The sequence below is a fragment of the Hippocampus zosterae genome, chromosome 18 (genome assembly GCF_025434085.1).
Source record: "Hippocampus zosterae strain Florida chromosome 18, ASM2543408v3, whole genome shotgun sequence".
Lineage (NCBI taxonomy): Eukaryota > Metazoa > Chordata > Actinopteri > Syngnathiformes > Syngnathidae > Hippocampus > Hippocampus zosterae.
In genome coordinates, this window is record NC_067468.1 from 4118440 (window position 1) to 4136737 (window position 18298).

General features: G+C 40.8%; 1 protein-coding gene across 3 annotated transcripts in view; it reads right to left on the reverse strand.

Annotated features, from left to right (window-relative positions):
- Positions 1-18298, reverse strand: part of tln1 (talin 1) — a 96714-nt gene that overhangs the window by 29014 nt on the left and 49402 nt on the right. For all 3 annotated transcript variants that reach the window (XM_052050051.1, XM_052050052.1, XM_052050050.1), the window contains 20 exons: positions 17698-17826; positions 17453-17555; positions 15992-16200; positions 15601-15720; positions 13956-14153; positions 13041-13180; positions 12849-12942; positions 11692-11781; positions 11478-11600; positions 11177-11320; positions 10942-11103; positions 10566-10706; positions 9280-9461; positions 7899-8031; positions 7598-7699; positions 7314-7484; positions 5456-5704; positions 3667-3786; positions 3399-3545; positions 2154-2320 (listed from right to left, as the gene is read on the reverse strand). In XM_052050051.1, the coding sequence (XP_051906011.1) occupies positions 2154-2320; positions 3399-3545; positions 3667-3786; positions 5456-5704; positions 7314-7484; positions 7598-7699; positions 7899-8031; positions 9280-9461; positions 10566-10706; positions 10942-11103; positions 11177-11320; positions 11478-11600; positions 11692-11781; positions 12849-12942; positions 13041-13180; positions 13956-14153; positions 15601-15720; positions 15992-16200; positions 17453-17555; positions 17698-17826 (2924 nt within the window). The remainder of the gene's footprint in view (positions 1-2153; positions 2321-3398; positions 3546-3666; positions 3787-5455; positions 5705-7313; positions 7485-7597; positions 7700-7898; positions 8032-9279; positions 9462-10565; positions 10707-10941; positions 11104-11176; positions 11321-11477; positions 11601-11691; positions 11782-12848; positions 12943-13040; positions 13181-13955; positions 14154-15600; positions 15721-15991; positions 16201-17452; positions 17556-17697; positions 17827-18298) is intronic.

Sequence of the window (18298 nt, forward strand, 5' to 3'; positions counted from 1 at the left end):
CACAACGCTCATTCCACAAAGGAATGTTCTTTCCAAAACAATTTAAACAGTCTATGATTTTTTTTTTGCCAAGCAGAATTGTTAAAACAAGAAAATAATCAAATAGAAACTCCTCTGGCGTTTTGTAAACTTAACCAGCCGTTCAACAACAGACACCTCTCACTGTCTCATTAGGTTAAATCAGGGGTAGGCAACCCAAAATGTTGAAAGAGCCGTATTGGACCAAAATAAACAAAAAACAAATATGTCTGGAGCCGCAAAAAATAAAAATATACACATGCTGTATGTATCGATAGGAGCTACATTAGCCTGCCATCAACATGACTAAGTTGGCTACAAATACACAACGAGCATTCATGATTAAACGTTTTTCTTTTCCACTGCAGTTCATTCTGTAGAGGGTGGGGCGTGGGGGTGCCCAAACCTTTTTGATGGAAGATCTACTTTTCGAACAACCAACCTCCCGCGATCGACCCGTTATCGCACATGCGCGCATACGCACACACTTACACACGCATGCCGTAATGAGCCACAGCCATGACGGACGCTAAGATGAACGAGGCATGGGACGCACTTTCGTAGCGTGCTTACTATCGTAGCTCAAGTGTACCGTTTAAAATTGCTTCTCTTGGCCGCCCAGATTCCAATTCTTAGCAAGTATCCTCGGTGAATTGTACATGAAAGGCATTTTTTTTTAAACAACAGCCCCCTGACTGACATCCTGCCCTGCTAATGGAAACCTGTGTCGCAGGCTATGATGCAAATATTCATTGACGAAATGTTGACATTTAATATTTATTCGACACATTTTTACAGCATTGTAAAATGTTATTAATGTTTGTCCTCTGACAGAAACCGAATTAAAACATAAAATGCATTTCCCTCCCATCTTTTTCCATTGTCAAACAAGCTCTTGGGAGCTACTGGGGGGCACTAAAGAGCCGCATGCGGCTCGAGAGCCGCGTGTTGCCAACCCCCGGGTTAAGTACCGTATTTCCTCGACCATTCGGTGCACCGTATTGTTGGGCGCAGTCTCAGTAACGGGTGCTATTTCTGTATTTGACACATGTACAAAACACACTGTATTATTGGGCGCAGCCAGGCATGGTAAAACATACGCCAGTTTAAACATACGGCATGCATGCACACACGCTAAAAACACGTTTTTAAAAAGGCAACGGAAGCACAACTGAGTTTGGTTGTACTTTATTTAGCCATATTACAATGTACTTACGCGACTGGTACCTGCTAGGGGCGTGCCTTTAGCGTCCTCTTACACGCCTACCCTTCACTCATTGGCGACTGGTACCTGCTAGGGGCGTACCTTTAGCGTCCTCTTACACGCCTACCCTTCACTCATTGGCAACTGGTACCTGCTAGGGGCGTGCCTTTAGCGTCCTCTTACATGCCGACCCTTCACTCATTGGCGACTGGTACCTGCTAGGGACGTGCCTTTAGCGTCCTCTTACACACCCACCCTTCACTCATGAGCGGACTTCCGCATTCCTGTCGTCTCTCACGTCCGCCTTTTCTCTGTATAAACAGTGTGTCGGTCAGAGGTGCTCTCAGTCAGGCTTTGGAATTCGGCGCATACACTAGACGCTCCGCATTATAAGGCGTCCTATCCATTTTGGAGAAAATTTAAGACTTTTAATGGCGCCTTACAGGCGTGAAAATACGGTAAATACCTTATGGCTTTGCCCTTAGGCTTTCTGTGCACAGAGAGACATCTGACTATATGTTAGCATTCCAACTGCTAGCATTTCAGCAAATTTCTTTCAAAATATTACTTGATCACAGGGCAGAATAAAAATGTTCATAGATAAGCCTGTCTTTCTTGTGCCTTCTCGGCTTAAATTGCTATATTGCTACTGCACACGTTAGCTTAACCACTGTTAACATTTCATCCTTTCCTTAACCCTTTCATGCTTCCTGTAACCTGATCACATGATAAGCTGTCCACTGTAGTAACCACTGTCCCTGAAAGGGTTAAAAGGTACCTGACAACAGGGCGCAATGTAAAATGTTTTCCAAATGCACTTTTTCGACTTGCAACAGTTAGCAGCGCCATTCAAAATTCCTTGTTCTAGTTTACTCTAACTTACTCATAATTGAATTTCAGTGCTGATTAATGTCTCTGTCTTGAGACATACCTGTGGTCTGCAAAGGTCTCTGCATTCTCTCTGTTTAGTGTCCCAGCAGTGGCAAACATGATGGTGGTGTCAAGGTCGGCGATGATTCCAGACACAGCGCTGGCTGCTGTGATGCAGGCCTGGGTGCCACGGTTACCTGCCTGGAGAGCTGCCAGCACATGCGACACCTATACGAAGACCAATTTATTAGGACCGGAACAGGAATCTGATTAACATGACATACATGTAAATTTCCCCATTGTGGGACGAATAAAGGATATCTTATCTTATCTTATCTTACAAAAAGCAAAATAAAATCCGCTGTTCGGTTGAAATTTCAGGTTAGCCTAATACGCGTTGGAACTTTTATAGGTGAACCTATGTTATGTTACAAATGCCATGGCTATTTAGGGATGTAACGATAGCAGCAATGTCACAGCATTGTGATATCAAAATTGCCACGATGGAGTCGTCGTCATGTCGCAATATTAAAAGTAGCACTTTTGCTCAAAGGGACAGATCGTTTTCCATTTGTTCGGTTCCAGTACCCTCTGATGGTTACTTTATTAGTGCAGTTTAATTTCAATTAGGCACATTTTGGTCACAATGTTTAAGACCCACGCTAATCACCAGATGAAGCGGAATGTAACACATTTTAGTTCCTAAACAAATTGACTTGATTCACAAGGTGTGTGTGCGTTAGCAGGTAAGGGCCTCAATATTAAATGTTTTTAGTGATTGTAGGTCGTTCATGTACCCCGAGATTAATATTAGTTGTACTATCTGAACTGTGTATAGTGCTTTGTTTCAGCTTCAGCTGTTGTGAAAGTGCGATATAAATAAAAATGGATTGTGTATGTACTGTATAAGGATGATTAATCGTCAAAGGTAAAGCGGAAAGTCATGTTTTGCAAGTTAAAGTCAGGTTTAGTGTTTTCTAAGTTTTGACCACGGAAGTCCCAGGTCCTAAAATTTGTGACTCGGACCATGTCATATGACTCGAGTCCGCTGCCTCTGGTTCGTGTTTAGTGGAATTGTGGTAAGTACAGATACAGCTGTCAGAACATTTTTGATTTCTCGTATCATTTTGCATGTGCAGCTGAGTAAGTTTGGGCACAAGGACATGTATTTTACAAGTTTTTAGTTCGACTAAGTAAGTAAGTAAGTAACACTTAATAAACACAAATCCATCTATGTCATTTTTATTTATTCTGTTGTAAAAATGTATTTGACCTTGACCAGAAAACAAGTACAAGCAAAACTGACCTTCTCTGAGACTTTACGAGCACTTTCAATCAGTTCCTTCTTGGTGAATGAATCATTGGGGCTGCACTGCAAAGCTCCAGCTTTGGTCACCAGACCGGTGCAGCTGAAACCCAGTTCACCCACCTGCTTCTTGATATGAGAACCAATCTGGAAGAAACGGAGTGAAAACCGCTCAACCACAGCTCAAAAAAGGCATTATTATTATATATTATAAAAGGCAAAATGTATATTAATAACATTGAGGTTTTGGCTAATCATCTGAATATACCTCATCATTTTCTGCAGTTACAGCTGCATATTTGGCCTCATTAGCCAGATTACCAAACTCATTTGTCAGCTGATTGGCCAGTCCACCAAGGTCATCAGGGTTTGTGTTCGACTTGGTCACCTAGAAAATAAAAAAAAGAGGATTTATGTAGGTGTAGCAACATAGAGCAACCTAGTTTGAATGTTACGTAAACAACATGAACAATTAGTTGAGAATTACATATTGATTTTCTCATAAATGCAGTGGTACCTCTACTTTCGAAATGAATTGTTTCTGGAAGAAATTTCTTAACAAGAAAATGTCGTAAGTAGAGACACATTTTCCATGTAAATGCCCTAATCCGTTCCCCCCGCAACCCCAAAATTCTGACAAATGTTTTCTAAACCATAAAAACACATCAACATATGTAACAAATACATGTTACAATTAGATTATTGCACAATAAATGAGAGTTGTGCATAATGTAAAAAACAAAGAAGAATAAAAATAAAGGGCATTTAACTTTTAACTGCATCCTCAATGTTTTTTGCCTTCTTTTGTTCATGTTCTCTCTCAGAAGTGGCTTTTGCCTGGCGTTTTGTAAAGAACTGATCCAAGGACGTTGGCTTTTGTCTGCTTTTAAATATCCTTCGAAAATGTCCAAGGCAAACATCAGCATAGTGAGCGATCTTCTGACTGGTGAACACTTCCTGGGTGATTCACATTTACGTAAATCTATCGGAAAACCTCATGGCCCGAGGGGCAAATGATGAGGACGCTGCATGGACACATATCCCTGTACCTACACACATAGACACATACGGTAGAGCTCCCTCTTAGCCAATGGGATGCCAGGATGATGCTTGCTAATAGCCAATGGCAGAACAGCTATGTTGCGTTCAGGAAACTCTGCACTGCAAGTAGCAGCCCAGACTGTATTTTTACCTTTCATATTTTGAAATTTCTTTCATAACAAGAGGCAATATTTTCGTGTTGAGACGTTTTGTAACTTGAAAATTTCGTATGAAGAGACGTTCGTAAGTAGAGGTACCGCTGTATGAAAACAATTAGAGTGTAGTTACTGTACCTAGTGGGTAATAAAGTTTCATTTCCCCTTCTACCCTTTAAAACTATTCACAACACATACAGTTTTTTTTATGTTGAAGAATGCTCCACCCATACTCAACTAGTACAAAGTTGTAGTTAAAACACATTTTCAAAATAAAATACTGTATTTACGCAGGAAATAGTAACTGAGGCAGAAAGAGCATGATGACATCTTCTTCCGTACCGCTTGATCCTCACTAGGGTCGCGGGGGGTGCTGGAGCCCATCCCAGCCGTCTCCGGGCAGTAGGCGGGGGACACCCTGAATCGGTTGCCAGGCAATCGCAGGGCACACAGAGACGAACAACCATCCACACTCACACTCACACCTAGGGACAATTTAGAGTGTTCAATCAGCCTGCCATGCATATTTTTGGAATGTGGGAGGAAACCGGAGCACCCGGAGAAAACCCACGCAGGCCCGGGGAGAACATGCAAACTCCACACAGGGAGGCCGGAGCTGGAATCGAACCCGGTACCTCTGCACTGTGAAGCCGACGTGCTAACCACTGGACTACCGGGCCGCCGCATGATGACATACAGAACATTATTATCTACACTACCTCAGCTCAATCGCCAGTACACAGTAGTTGGCAGTTTTGCAGCATGCCAATCAGTGTTCACAGGTCAATTGAAAGAGAGACAGAATGGAGCTTCCCTTTTAAGTAACACGCTATCAGTTATATCTACCCGAAATAGTCTTACCATCTCCTGCACAGTGACAGCAATAGCCTTGGCCGTCTTAACCATTGTAGTCTGGTAGTCCACAAAGGTGCCCTCAGGCTCAAGCGTGGGGGCATCTTCCATCTTATTGATGGCGTCGTTGATGGAGTCCACCATGCCACCCACAGCACCTGCCGCACTGGCTGCTTCGGCCAGCGTGGCCCCCAAATCATCTACTGCTTCCTTCATCATCTGCACTGACTCCTCCAGAGCCTCCTGCATGTGGGCTGCCTGGAAAAAGAATCCATGTTTGTATTGATAGAGCACGTTTAATAATGACAGAAGTGCCAATTAATTGAAATTAATAATACAATTAATTGAAAAACAGAATATAAAACAAACTAACAGAAGATACAAAACAATAAAACAGCATGAAACCAATAAAAATGGAAGACCAAAGCTGACAATAAAGATTCTAATTTTAAAATTGGAAAGAAAATACATGAATAAAATACAAAGCTTGCAACTCTGCATTGTCAGGGCCAATACCAATGAGACCAAGTGGGTTTCAAGCAAGTACTGTATATGAAAACATCTTCTTATCTTTTGGGCATTTGGTTCCACATTTCGAGAGCTTGTGTTTTAAAGGTGACATGGCAACCACCAGATTTTTATATTCAGATAGTAGAAGAGCAAGACCAGAAGGAGCTTTTGAACGGGGCAGCACGGCTCAGTCATTTCCCAACCCCGTGGTTGGTGGTACGATCCCCAGCCATTGTGACCACGTCAAAGTGTTCTTGAACAAGATACCGAACGCCCTGATGCCGCGTGCTAGTAGAATGTGATAACAATTGGAAAGCTCTTTGAGTACCCGAGGTAGAAAAGCGCTATATAGATGACAGCCCATTTCGCATTTAGCGAACTATAACATTATGGTCCAACCAGGTCGAGATGCAAGCACGTAAAATGTTATCAAAGACGTAAGAAAGAAAAACCGTGACCTTGATTCAAATATGCAAATGAAAGAAACTGGATTTCACTATCAAGTTAATATGTTGCTCCACTTACCGGTACATTGAAATCTGTTCCAAAAGCCACAACACATCGTGAAAAGGGGTTCCAATGCGGTGCATGCGGAATTCAAAGAGTTTTCTTCTAAAATGGGACAACTAGTTTTGCTGCGATTCATAATTTGAATCACAGGTGAACAACGTTGCAAGGTTGCAGATGTAACAGCCAATCCAAAATGGCATGTTCTATCACATGACCTCTTACAACAAAAATTACATGGCCGGGTGCCAAAGAGGATACAGTCAAGCATTATGGATATATAATAATCATATGTGACTGTGGCCAAAGCGAAGCGTGGAGAGTCTGTGCTCAAAAATCGTCCACAGCAGCTTTAATATCCACACTGTCTCCTTTGTTCGTACCAATTTCCTCTCTTCATATTGTTATACATTCACACTGCTTTTTTTACTGGCAGACATGCATGTTTGTGGTTCCATAAAATAATTTATGTGGCAGCTCAAAGCGCCGTATCCTGATCCAAACAAAAGGCCTCGCCTTTCTTTCCCTCTGTGGCGAGTTGCCAAGATTGCAAAGGTCAGTCGCCGACTAACTTGTTGAGTTCAGTCATGATGCTCTGTATGTTGTGTTCCTGAGAGGTGCTAATAGGTGCAAAGAATATATAATGGCCCCCTCTTACAGTCATAACAACTGAGAGAGTTTAAGGTCATACATGTTTTGAAATATAAGTAAGCACTGAGCACCAGCACTGGGTTTATTTTTCGATTTGATTGATTTATCCTCCAGCATCTGCACATCTATTAAAAAGCAGTGACGTTTTGGACAATGTATGACACCACATTCACAGCTGTTAATGACGCTGGAAAAGTACCTTGGGGTTTCCTCCAGCTTCCTTGGCAGTGTAGAGCATCTGTAGGGCTGACTCTGTAAGAGTTTTAGTTTGGTCTAAGACAGCCATCTGCTGCTGGCTGCTAAGTATCTTTGACGCCGTGCCGATAGCTGCCATTATGAGGGGCTCAAAGTAGCTGACCATTTGAGAAACCTGTCAAGTGAGCAACGAGATTCAAACGTTTTTGGAATATCACAAGAGGATAGACCTATAATGATAATAAGTCACAAAAAAAAGCGAGCTTGAGTAGAGATCTGTTCTCCTACCTTGTGGCCCAATTGGGAGGCGTCAGAGCGGGCAGCCACAGCAACTGGTTCAATCAAATTGCTAATCTCGTGAACTGAGGCAGCCATCTGCTCATGAAGGGCCTGTAAACACACAGCACAGACATGGAGTTTATGATAATCAACCACCATGGCAGTGGCAATAGCCTGTAAATGGAATTGAGTAACAGAAACAGACCTACAAAAATATTGTCACTTTGACAAGAGTTTCATCTTACATTTTACTTTGTAACTGCATTACCAAGAGAATGTAATCCACAGACAAGGTACTGTTTGTGTTTACCTCCATAGAGATATCTTCGCGGGGTGTTAATTGCTGGCTGATGGCAGCAAGAGAAGCATGGTCAACCTCACGGATGCAGCCATTCAGAACCTCGATAGCATCATCACACTCCCTCTGGCCAGGAGCCTTTTCCCTGTAGAGAATCAATTAAAACATTTGGCCAAATAGAAGAGAAAAGAGTGTAGTCAGTCTGGTGCAAAAACATTTTATGCTCTCATTAATATTTAAAAGATGCCTGAAGAGACCTGTCTGAGACAGGATTGTTAATAAGTTCAGACAGTTTTCATAAATGTTCTGGCCACAACCTGGGGCTTGATTACTACCAAAATGAGTTAGCGGAATCAAGAAAGATGTCGAGCATGCATCTTGCCAGAAGATCAGAAGAAAATCAAGCACAAATGAAATACAAAATGATTGAAATCTATCAGTCTGGAAGAAGTTACAAAGCCAGCAAACTACGCTCAGAGGAATTTGTCCACAAATGGACAACTCATATAGGAGGTTTAAAAAAGCTAGAACAGCATCAAAAGAACTGCAGACCTCATGGACCTCAGGTCAGTGTTCATGACTTAACCGTAACAAAGCCACTGGGCAAAAATTGTTCTCCGCAGGTTTGTCAAAAAACCTATTCCACCAAGACTTAAGGAAAAAAAAAAGAACAATATAGCATATTACTTAAACAACAACAAAAAAAAAAAGAAAATGAAAAAAAAAAGGACAACAACAACAATATCATGCTAGCGGTCAAATGTGGTGAATTTTGGCCCGATTTTGCTGCTTGCTGTTACAAACTGAACAATACTAGAAAATCTTGTAGGCCAACATCTGGCCATAAATTCATAACCCTCAAGTTTAAGCGCTCATGGGTTATGCAGCAGGACCCCAACACCAAAACCTATTAGCAAGAGCACCTGACTGGCTAAGAGAAGCTAGCAAATTGGACAAAATGACAGGGGATTGGGAAATCTGGGTTTCCCTGCTGAAGTTTCTGCACCCGCGACCCAAAACCGGATAAGCAGATTAAAATGGATGGATGGATAAATAGATCAATAGATGGAGTGGCCAAGTCCGTGCGCTTGAATCCAATGGGCATGATGTGGTACGACCCTGAACGGGCAGTTCATTTTCCAAAACCTTTCCATATGACTGATTTCAAAATATTCAGCAAAGAAGAGTCAGAGAAAATTCCTCCACAGCGATGCAAAAGACTCACCACTGGTTATTGCAAAAGTTTGACGGCAGTTATTGCTGCCATAGATGGCACAATTAGCTATGTGCAGAGGCAAATCCTTTTTCCACATAGGTCCAGAAAGGTTTGGATTGCATTCCCACATAATTTATCAAAAATGGTAAGATCTGAACCATTCGTGTGACATTATACCTCATGTTGGTGATGAGTTTCTTGATTGAGTCAGATACAGTTCTTGAGTGTCCGGCAAGCACAGACCACTTGGGCGGGTCTTTGGGGTTGACGGCCAAAGAGCGCGCAGTCTGGATGAGCCCAGTGGAACTTTCCAACATCGTCTTTGCTGCTGCTACAATGGGCTCCATGGCAGCGTGACCCTAAGTCGAGACAACATGAAGTCAAGGATGTTAACTCTGGTGCTTCTGGCAATTTGGATTAAAGCATGGTCTCCCAGACATTTCCAGCTCAACATCAAGATTTGGAATTTCGTTTCGAAACACCAAAATGGACCGCATTTTCTGCACTATAAAACGCTTTGGATTATAAAGTGCATCTTCAATGAATGTCCTATTTTAAAACTCTTTTCATAGATAGGGCGCACTGCATTCTAAGGCACATAGAATAGAAGCTACAATAGTGGCTTCAGTTGTGTTATGCATGCACTAGATCAGGGGTCTCCAACGTGGTGCCCGCGAGCACCAGGTAGCCCGTGAGGACCACACCAGTAGCCCGCCAGTGCTAGGATTGTGATTTGCTCGTAGAAATTATGATTTAAAAATGCAAACATGGGCAGTATTATAGATTCTATAGCTACCTATTTAGCTATCTAACTAGCTAGCTACAGTATACATCTAGCTAGCTAATGTTCTAATATTATTAAATGTCATTTGTACAAATGTTATTTTAGACGTGTATCAATTTAGTAGCCCTTCACACAATCAGGACACATGAAGTAGCTCTCACTCTCAAAAAGTTTGGTGACCCCTGCACTAGATAAAGCTGCACTAAAAGGAATACAATACTATTTCTGTAGAGCTTTCACAACCGCTGCAGCCGTAACAAAGCGATTTACAGATCATTAAAAAAATCCTACGTCCAAGAAATCAGATTATTTATCCATATGTAACTCCCTCAGAATGTAGCATGAAGCACGACATGAAGTCCAGATAAATTCCGGGTTTATTGCACATTTCAATTAGTGTCGGGCAGAACCCTTTTCGGTTACAATTGGTTCCTGCTAATAATCACCAATTGATGGCATCGGAACACTAACAGGGAAACAACCTAATGGAGAATATAAAGAGACTGTGCGCGGAAATGACGGTACACATATATCTTATGTTATGTATTCCCTTAACGCCAAAGAACACAACAGAATTTAAATTAGAGTCAACATGAATCATGTGCGCTCATTAAAATGAGTTACTGAGAAATCTTTCACTACATCCAAGATAAAATTCAATCTTTTTGAGTGAACGTACCTCAGGACTGATCTGAGCTGGAATGCTGGCAAATTCTGGGTTGGAGGCAAAGGCTGTTAAATTGTCCACGGCTTCTATCAGGGGACCAGTCGCAGCCTTACACTTTTCTCTGTTCTCTTGATTGAAGGCTCCATCCAAAGCCTACAGAGGAAGAAATCAGAATACCGTGTGCATGAAATGAGTATCTATTTTTTTTTTAGGACATCATGGTCCTTTTTCAGAATGTCATGATTTTTGTGTGTGTGTGCGTGCGTGTGTGTTTAATCTCCACTAAGTGTACAATGCAGTATGGTTTAAAGGTAATCCTGGACCAAGCCAATTACAAACCCTGTGGATTTCAATTAGTGTAAGCCACAATAAAGTGTAAACTACAAACCTTAATCGATTTCACTAGATTGGCAGTTGTGTTGGCCACCTCTTTGGCTGACTGGACAAACTGTCTCTTGGCAACAGGGTTGGGAGTTTTCGAGGATGCCAGGCGGCAAGCATTGCAGAGTGCGGAGGTGTGTTTGGCAACAATGGTGGCTGCAGAGAGCACCTGTGCAAGGAGACGTTCAAATGAAACGGCAAAACATGAAAGTTGTCATTGAGGTGGTCGAAATGGTCTGTACTTGTGACTGGGTGCAGCCAGGGTCAACCAAGTTCTGGCAGGCCATTTGAATTGATTGGTTAGCACGAGCAAACTGAGCAGGATCCACCAGACCCTTCTGACCCGCTGTACTGTTAGGGTCGGATACTCCAACCAGATAGGCAGCCTAGAAACACCAAAACATCAGGTTGGTTTCATTTCTGTTCAGTTATGCTTCACAGCATCTTTTTATTATTATAATTATAATTTTATATATATATATATATATATATATATATATATATATATATATATATATATATATATATATTTTTTTTTTTTACCTGTGCTGCAGCTTCAGTCAAACCGCACAGGGCCTTGGAGCCCGAACTGACTGAGTCGCCAAACTCTGGCAGGTTGGAGTTTTTGGCATTGTGGGAAATACCGGCCATCGATTCCCCAAGGATCTTGCAACATAAAGCAGATGATTCAATAAAAAACAGAAGACAGTTGCAGAAAACCATTCACCAATCCAGCAACAGGGATGTTTGTCCAAACCTTGGAGTTTTCCATGACGCTGTCGATACAGTCAAAGTAGGAGAGCTCATTGACGGCTTCTGTCGGGTTCTCCAGCATCCCCTTCACCGACTACACACACACATAAGCAACATTGTCACACCAAACTCTGTTAACGTGTGATTATTTAATAACAGGTGCATATAATTTCTTTAAGTTAAATTATATATTTATTAAGCTAACTACAAATCAGGAATCGTCATCATTTCATATGAATGTTTTTTGGTAAGGGTGGCAGCTTCCTTTATTTCCTCTGACTATTTTTCCCAATTTTCTGTTATTGCAACACTTGAAAAGCAGATATGGGCACTGTGTTGAAATAAACATGATGGAAATAATTGATAAAAAAATTGAACATTTTAATAGCTCGGTGCTGATGAACCATTTTGTTGTAAGGTTAGTAATGTGAATTGAGTTGATGATATTTCCTAAATCATAGCAGCTTTTTCTGCGCAGTTGGCCCATAGTTTATATTCTCGATTACAGGAGAAAAATGACTAAAACATTAAGGCATGGCAGCATTTGAAAACATTTGTAAATAAATAAGATTTCTAAGCAGCACTTTGCAGAATGAACGATTTCTAGTGTGTACTGTACAACACATCTTACATTACAATTCCAAATGCATTGTTTCTGACCTGATTCGGAAGGTGGATTAATGCAATTCTAGTTTTCAAAACTGATAGGTTTGGGCCTGATCAAACTGATCTCAACTTGAATACTTTGTACAAGAAGTGACTAGACGATACTGCCTGAGCAGCATATTTTTAATCAATATGGTTATTTAAACGAATTACAGTATATTGAACGACAATTAATAGCTATCAGGACTGAAAAAAAAAGAATATAATGACGTCATAATATAGATTACATGTATTTTCATATATCGAGTAGATTACCATAATTTGGCAATGTATGTTTATTTACCAATGCAAGTGAATGGGACCAACTGAACTTGAACTGAACTTGTTCCTACCATTTCCCAAATCGTTTTGATCAGCTATTTCATTGATGGATTTGTGAAATACACGCTTTTGTGAAACTATTTATGGTGTCTAGAAATCTTTGAGAAGAAAGCAGAATGACGCAAACGACAGAAGAGACAAGAGAGTAACATTCTAGTTGCTTGGTGGTGGTACCTCCAGCTCTCTGAGGGCATTGTCACATTCCTTCTGACCTGGAGCCTGCTGAGTGCACATAGTTATGAGCTGGTTGATGCTATCTGTGACAGCCCTATGGAGACAAAGGTTGATACATGAGATACAAGAACCCAATCTGCATCAACAACAAAAAACAGGATTTAGAAAACAGAAACTCAAGATAAACGGTACCGAGCAGCAGCTGCCAGCTGATTCTTGAGGTTGGGGGAATTGGGGTCAGTAGATAGTGCTTTGGCTGAAAGTAGTAGTTTGCTGGATGACATTGAGATAGTCTTCAGGTTGGACACTACTTGTGCCTTGTCCTCTTTAGACTGAAGAAAGCAAGGAAGAAGGCAAAGAGTTTTACACATTTCACACGCAAGACAAATGTAATTCATTCTGAATAAAATCGTTTGCATTTTTGCTCCTGTAATATTTTAGGGATGAAAGGTTGTTGGTCGATCTGGAGACATATCTCGGTGATTCCCAACCAGCGTGCCGAGGTACATTAGTGTGCCGCGAGAGCTCAAATTATCAAATGTCACCTAAATGGTGAGAAAATTATTTATCAAGAACAAATAATGTATCTTTAAGATATCCTTTATTTGTCCCACAATGGGGAAATTTCTCCATCCATCTGTGCCAGCAACTTCGCTGCCAAAATTCTCTCTATATTTTTTGCTCTCAAGTGTCACAATGCAGACTGCGGTAAAGAATAAGAAAATAAAACGACACAGAATGTGGATAAAAATCTGACATAGTATGTATTGGATATTTTCCAAGGCAACTGCATTGAAAATGGACAGAAGTTGACCTGCCAGCTTCCAACGTAGTATCCGAGGCGTAACAGAGGTGGACTGAACTCAGCCACACTAGAGAAAAGTGATGTTCAAAACCCTAGACTCCCTTTTGTGTCGAAAGAAATTGTGACTGTCACGCTGACACTGCATCACATTTTTCTGTCTCAGTAAACACATTCACAAGTTGCAATTTTGGTGGTAAATGTGTGGAATGACTACTGTTGCTGTACAATTCTTATGTGCCAATTTACCAAGAATGCCATATGAAAGTGGCTACCGTTGTATTGATGAAGCTCATCATACTGACTTGTGATGTTCCTGCCATGTCAACACCAGCCTCCAGGAAGTTGCTGAAGTCCTTTCCGAACTTGCCGGTGGCTCTAGCCAGGTCTTGGGTGGTTGCTCGAGACGCCTGGACAACCTCATTGGCAGACTGGTTCAGACTGGCTGCCACTTCATTAAGCTGACCTTGAACCTCCTGGAAACTCCTTCCACTGGATGGGAACTAGAAAGGAGAAGAGCAACTGTGAGGATAACATTTCAAAACATTTTGTATGCATTTATTTGTCTCCCTCGATTTGTGATCGCATGCAAGACTTTTTTTCTGAAGCTGAGCCATGCACTGCGGCACAAGATGTCTTACTCCTCGACATCATGCTTTGTGCGCATACTGTATGTCACATCAGGAACGTGGTGCATTCACATTAGAAGTTGCGTTTGTTTTTGTAATGTGAACAAGTACAAAAAATAAATAACCCCTGCAATGTGAACGTAGGCTGAGACCGGGGGTCGGCAACACGCGGCTCCAGAGCCTCATGCGGCTCTTTAACGACAGCTAGTGGCTCCCTGGAGCTTTATAAAAAATGTTTGAAAATGGAAAAAGATTTTGACAGTAGGCTAATATAGCTCAAATAGATATCGATACATGTTGCAGCTCCGAAAAAGGAGAGCTGTGGTGTTAGTTTTTTAAAAGATACACTTTATTTATGCTTTTAACAGTCTCAACAAACACAGACACGTCTGCGTCCGACTCCGTGCATTCTCTCTTCTTGTTCGACTTGAGAGGCGTTCAAAGACAGCCTCCGAAAAACGGAAATTAATGACTTCACTGACACTAAGAAAAGCGAAAATAATGCACCGAAACAAAAAATAAAGCGAGGAAATCACAAAATAAATTATATCTGAGACAGTCCAGTCTCCTACATACATACAGCGTGTTTCCTTTATTGTAAGGTTTATAGAAGGCTTTTATTTTTTTGTGGCTCCAGAAATATATGTTTTTTATTTTACCTACATGGCTCTTTCGACATTTTGGGTTGCCGACTTCTGCCTAAGACTCTTGAATAAAAACTTAAACATCGCAATCTTGAATTACGGTAATCATTGTTGTGAAGATTTCTATAATTAAAAGTTGTTAAATTTGGCACAAATGAGTTTATGAGTAGCCTGATGGAAAAACACCTGTGATTACATTTTAATGTTTATGTTGACAAACGTCTGCCCATGTAAATACAGTTTAAAAGGAAAAACACTGCATGTTTGACTTTGATAGCTGTCAATAGCAGTTATTTGTGTCAGATATTTTTATTTGATTGAATACGATTATCATTAAATATTACATTTATTACAATTGTCTTCATCATTATAAGTAACTTTTATTGCATGCAAAATTTGGATTGTTTTTGTTCATAATTGTCTGAAAGTATGCGACACTGAATATGATACTGAAAGTATAACTATTTGACAATAAAGTTGTACTTGACTTGATATTTGGTTACTGACTTTGTTTCATCTTCAAAATTAAATGTGTCGCAATGTTTGGTGTGTGGCCGTATTTTTTATGCAAGTAGAAGTGTGTTTCAGTTAGGATGATATACTACAATCGTACAACCAAACAAGTCCAAGAAAAAAAAATTGAGCAATCTGTTGCAATTGCCACTGATTACACTCACAGAATCAGCTAGTAGACATTTGCTGGCTTCACCCACGGTACGAATGGCGTTGTCCACATCTCTCTGACCAGGGAGGCAGTTCACACATCTGTTCAAGGCCTGAGACACCGCTTTGGCCACCTACATACCGAAGGAAACGCACAAATACACCCTTACCGAATTACTGTTGAACTCAAACACTTGTAGGTTAACTTCAGTCAAGACAGAGGCAAATGTGAACAATCTTTAACAAAAACAGTTAAAATTCTCAAGTCAAAACATGTCTAGAAAAGCATAATAACTGCATCTGATGTTGTTGTTGTTTTTTTTTTAATAATTTAAAAAACAGAGACAAATTGCCGAATCTGTTATCTAAACTTGATGCCCCTCTGATCCTCAGCCTTTGTCTGACCTGGGCCAGCCTTTGCTGACTCTCTGGGTCTCCTGGCTTGGTGATGGCCTTCTTTGTCTCCTCAATTAAGTTGCCTGATTTATCCATGACATCACTGGCGCAGTCCAGCAGAGCAGCACGCGCTCCTGCGTCATCTGTGCTTGCAGCAACTCCTCTTGCTGCTGAAGCCAAGGACTTCAGAGCCTGGGCTACATCTCTGGCCGCCATACCTTTAAAAAAAAAAAAAAAGAAAGATCTAACTCAGGATGACTGCATTGACAATGCAATAAGCCTGGTTGGTTGGAATACAATATGTTGCGGTTTGGTTTGCCGACTGCCAATGAACACCACAGAAGAAGAGGAATCAGAGAGGATTCTTTTATGTGCTCACATTTCTGTTTGCTGGTTATAAGGAGAGCTAATTTTATTATTGTGCGTTTTTATACAGTTCAATACGGTTGGGTGCAGCTTTTCATGGAAAAAAAAAAATCATGTGAAAAAAAATGTCTGAATTGTTGGACGTTGGAACGGATTAATTGCTCCTGCATTTAATTCAATTGGGAAACATGATTTGAGTATGATTACTTTAAAAAAAACAAGCAACTTAACAGAATGAATTCAACTTGTTCCTCATAGCATTATTATTATGATCAATCAATTATTGTTATTGATTTTGTCTTGTTTAGTGATTATAAAAAGAACAAATAAACAACAACAAATGTGCTCACCAAACTTGAAAAGGATTCAGTTACTGCTTTGGTCAATGTTTTCCAAAGTAAAAGCAGCTGCTTGCAAGTCATTGTTTTGTTTTTTATTCAATACAAATGAGAATCAGTCTACGGATGGCTAGCAGAAATCAGAGAATAATTAAAGGCGCTTATAAATAAAATATATTATTATTATTATTATTACTGTTGAGGGGCTGAAATCAAAGGATTTGGACAATTTTAGAATGGCTTAAGGTGATCAATCGATTACCAAAATATTTTGTGGTTGTCGAGTGATTTGATGATGGATTAGTGGCCCATTAATTTTGACACCCTCAATTTTTATACTTAGTGTGCTGCGAAAATATACGACCGATAATTCTCCTCCTCTTTCAGCCAATTATAGAGACGAATAGCCTTGTTCATATTTGATCTGGTGACTCCATCATTAAGTCTGGTGTTCCTGCTAGCTGCAACATGTTTTGCCTCAATATCGTAGGCTTTAAATGCTACGGTGATAAGCGAAGAGTCTTTTTGATCAATTTGCACACAACCATGCCCATAGGACATTTTAAAACCTTTCCATCGAGCAGGCCAAGCAATGCAGTCTCACTTCTTTTATTATGTCGCCAAAACTTCACACTCAGAGCATATTTTGCATCAGTGTTATTGGTTTGACAGGAATTAGAGAGGACAAGTTTTTTTTCCTCCAAATTATGGAAGGCTCTATATCAAGCAAATAGAATGCAAATGGTTGACAAGGGTTGGAACACACCTGTATAGTTCTCATTGCCCTGGGTGGCCTCACTTAGCAACTGGGCTACGGCTGAGCTTACTGCCTTAGTGCTGGTGCCAAGGTCCTGGGAGCATTTCTCAAGCTGTAACCGTGTGAGGCATGCAGAGAAGAAGAAGTTGTTATTGATGCATGTCTCTGGTTGATGTCATTTGCACAAGCAAAAACATGGGCACGAGCGTGTATGTGCATGTGTCTTGATCCATCCCAGTGTATGCGTCACTTACATTCTCGCCTGGCAGGGGTTTGAGTTTGCCTTCATCAGCTGAAGCTTTGGCACCCTGAATATCCTTCTCCAGACGTCTCACAACTGATAGAGCATTGTCAATCTCCAGTGGGCCACACGCCTCTTGAGCCTACACATGCAAACATTTTATAAATAAGAAGGAAGCTAAACAATTGCGTATGAAATGGAAAAAAAATCTGCCAGGGACAGTAGGCAGCAGTGACATTTCATGTCAAAAAGTTGTGAAGACTGCTAAATTGTAAATTGTGCTTTAAGGCCCGTTACACACTATGCGATACAACCAAACCTGATTTAGACTGGACCATTGCAAATGGCAGTTGGCAACGAACACCAGTGCATTAGGCAATTTGATCCATGGACGTTCTGCAAAGTTAAAAAGTGAGCCTGTTTCACCTTTTGAGCGGGCACACACAGTGTATTGTATTACCAATTTTATTAAATCATTGAAAAAAAAGACTAACTGTCAGGGAAGGAGTGGGTCATTTCCTGAGAGAGGACTTGGGTGAGAATAAAAGAGCGGTGATATATTGAGCGGATCACGATTGACCAGAATGTATTTGGCACAGCACATACATCGCTCG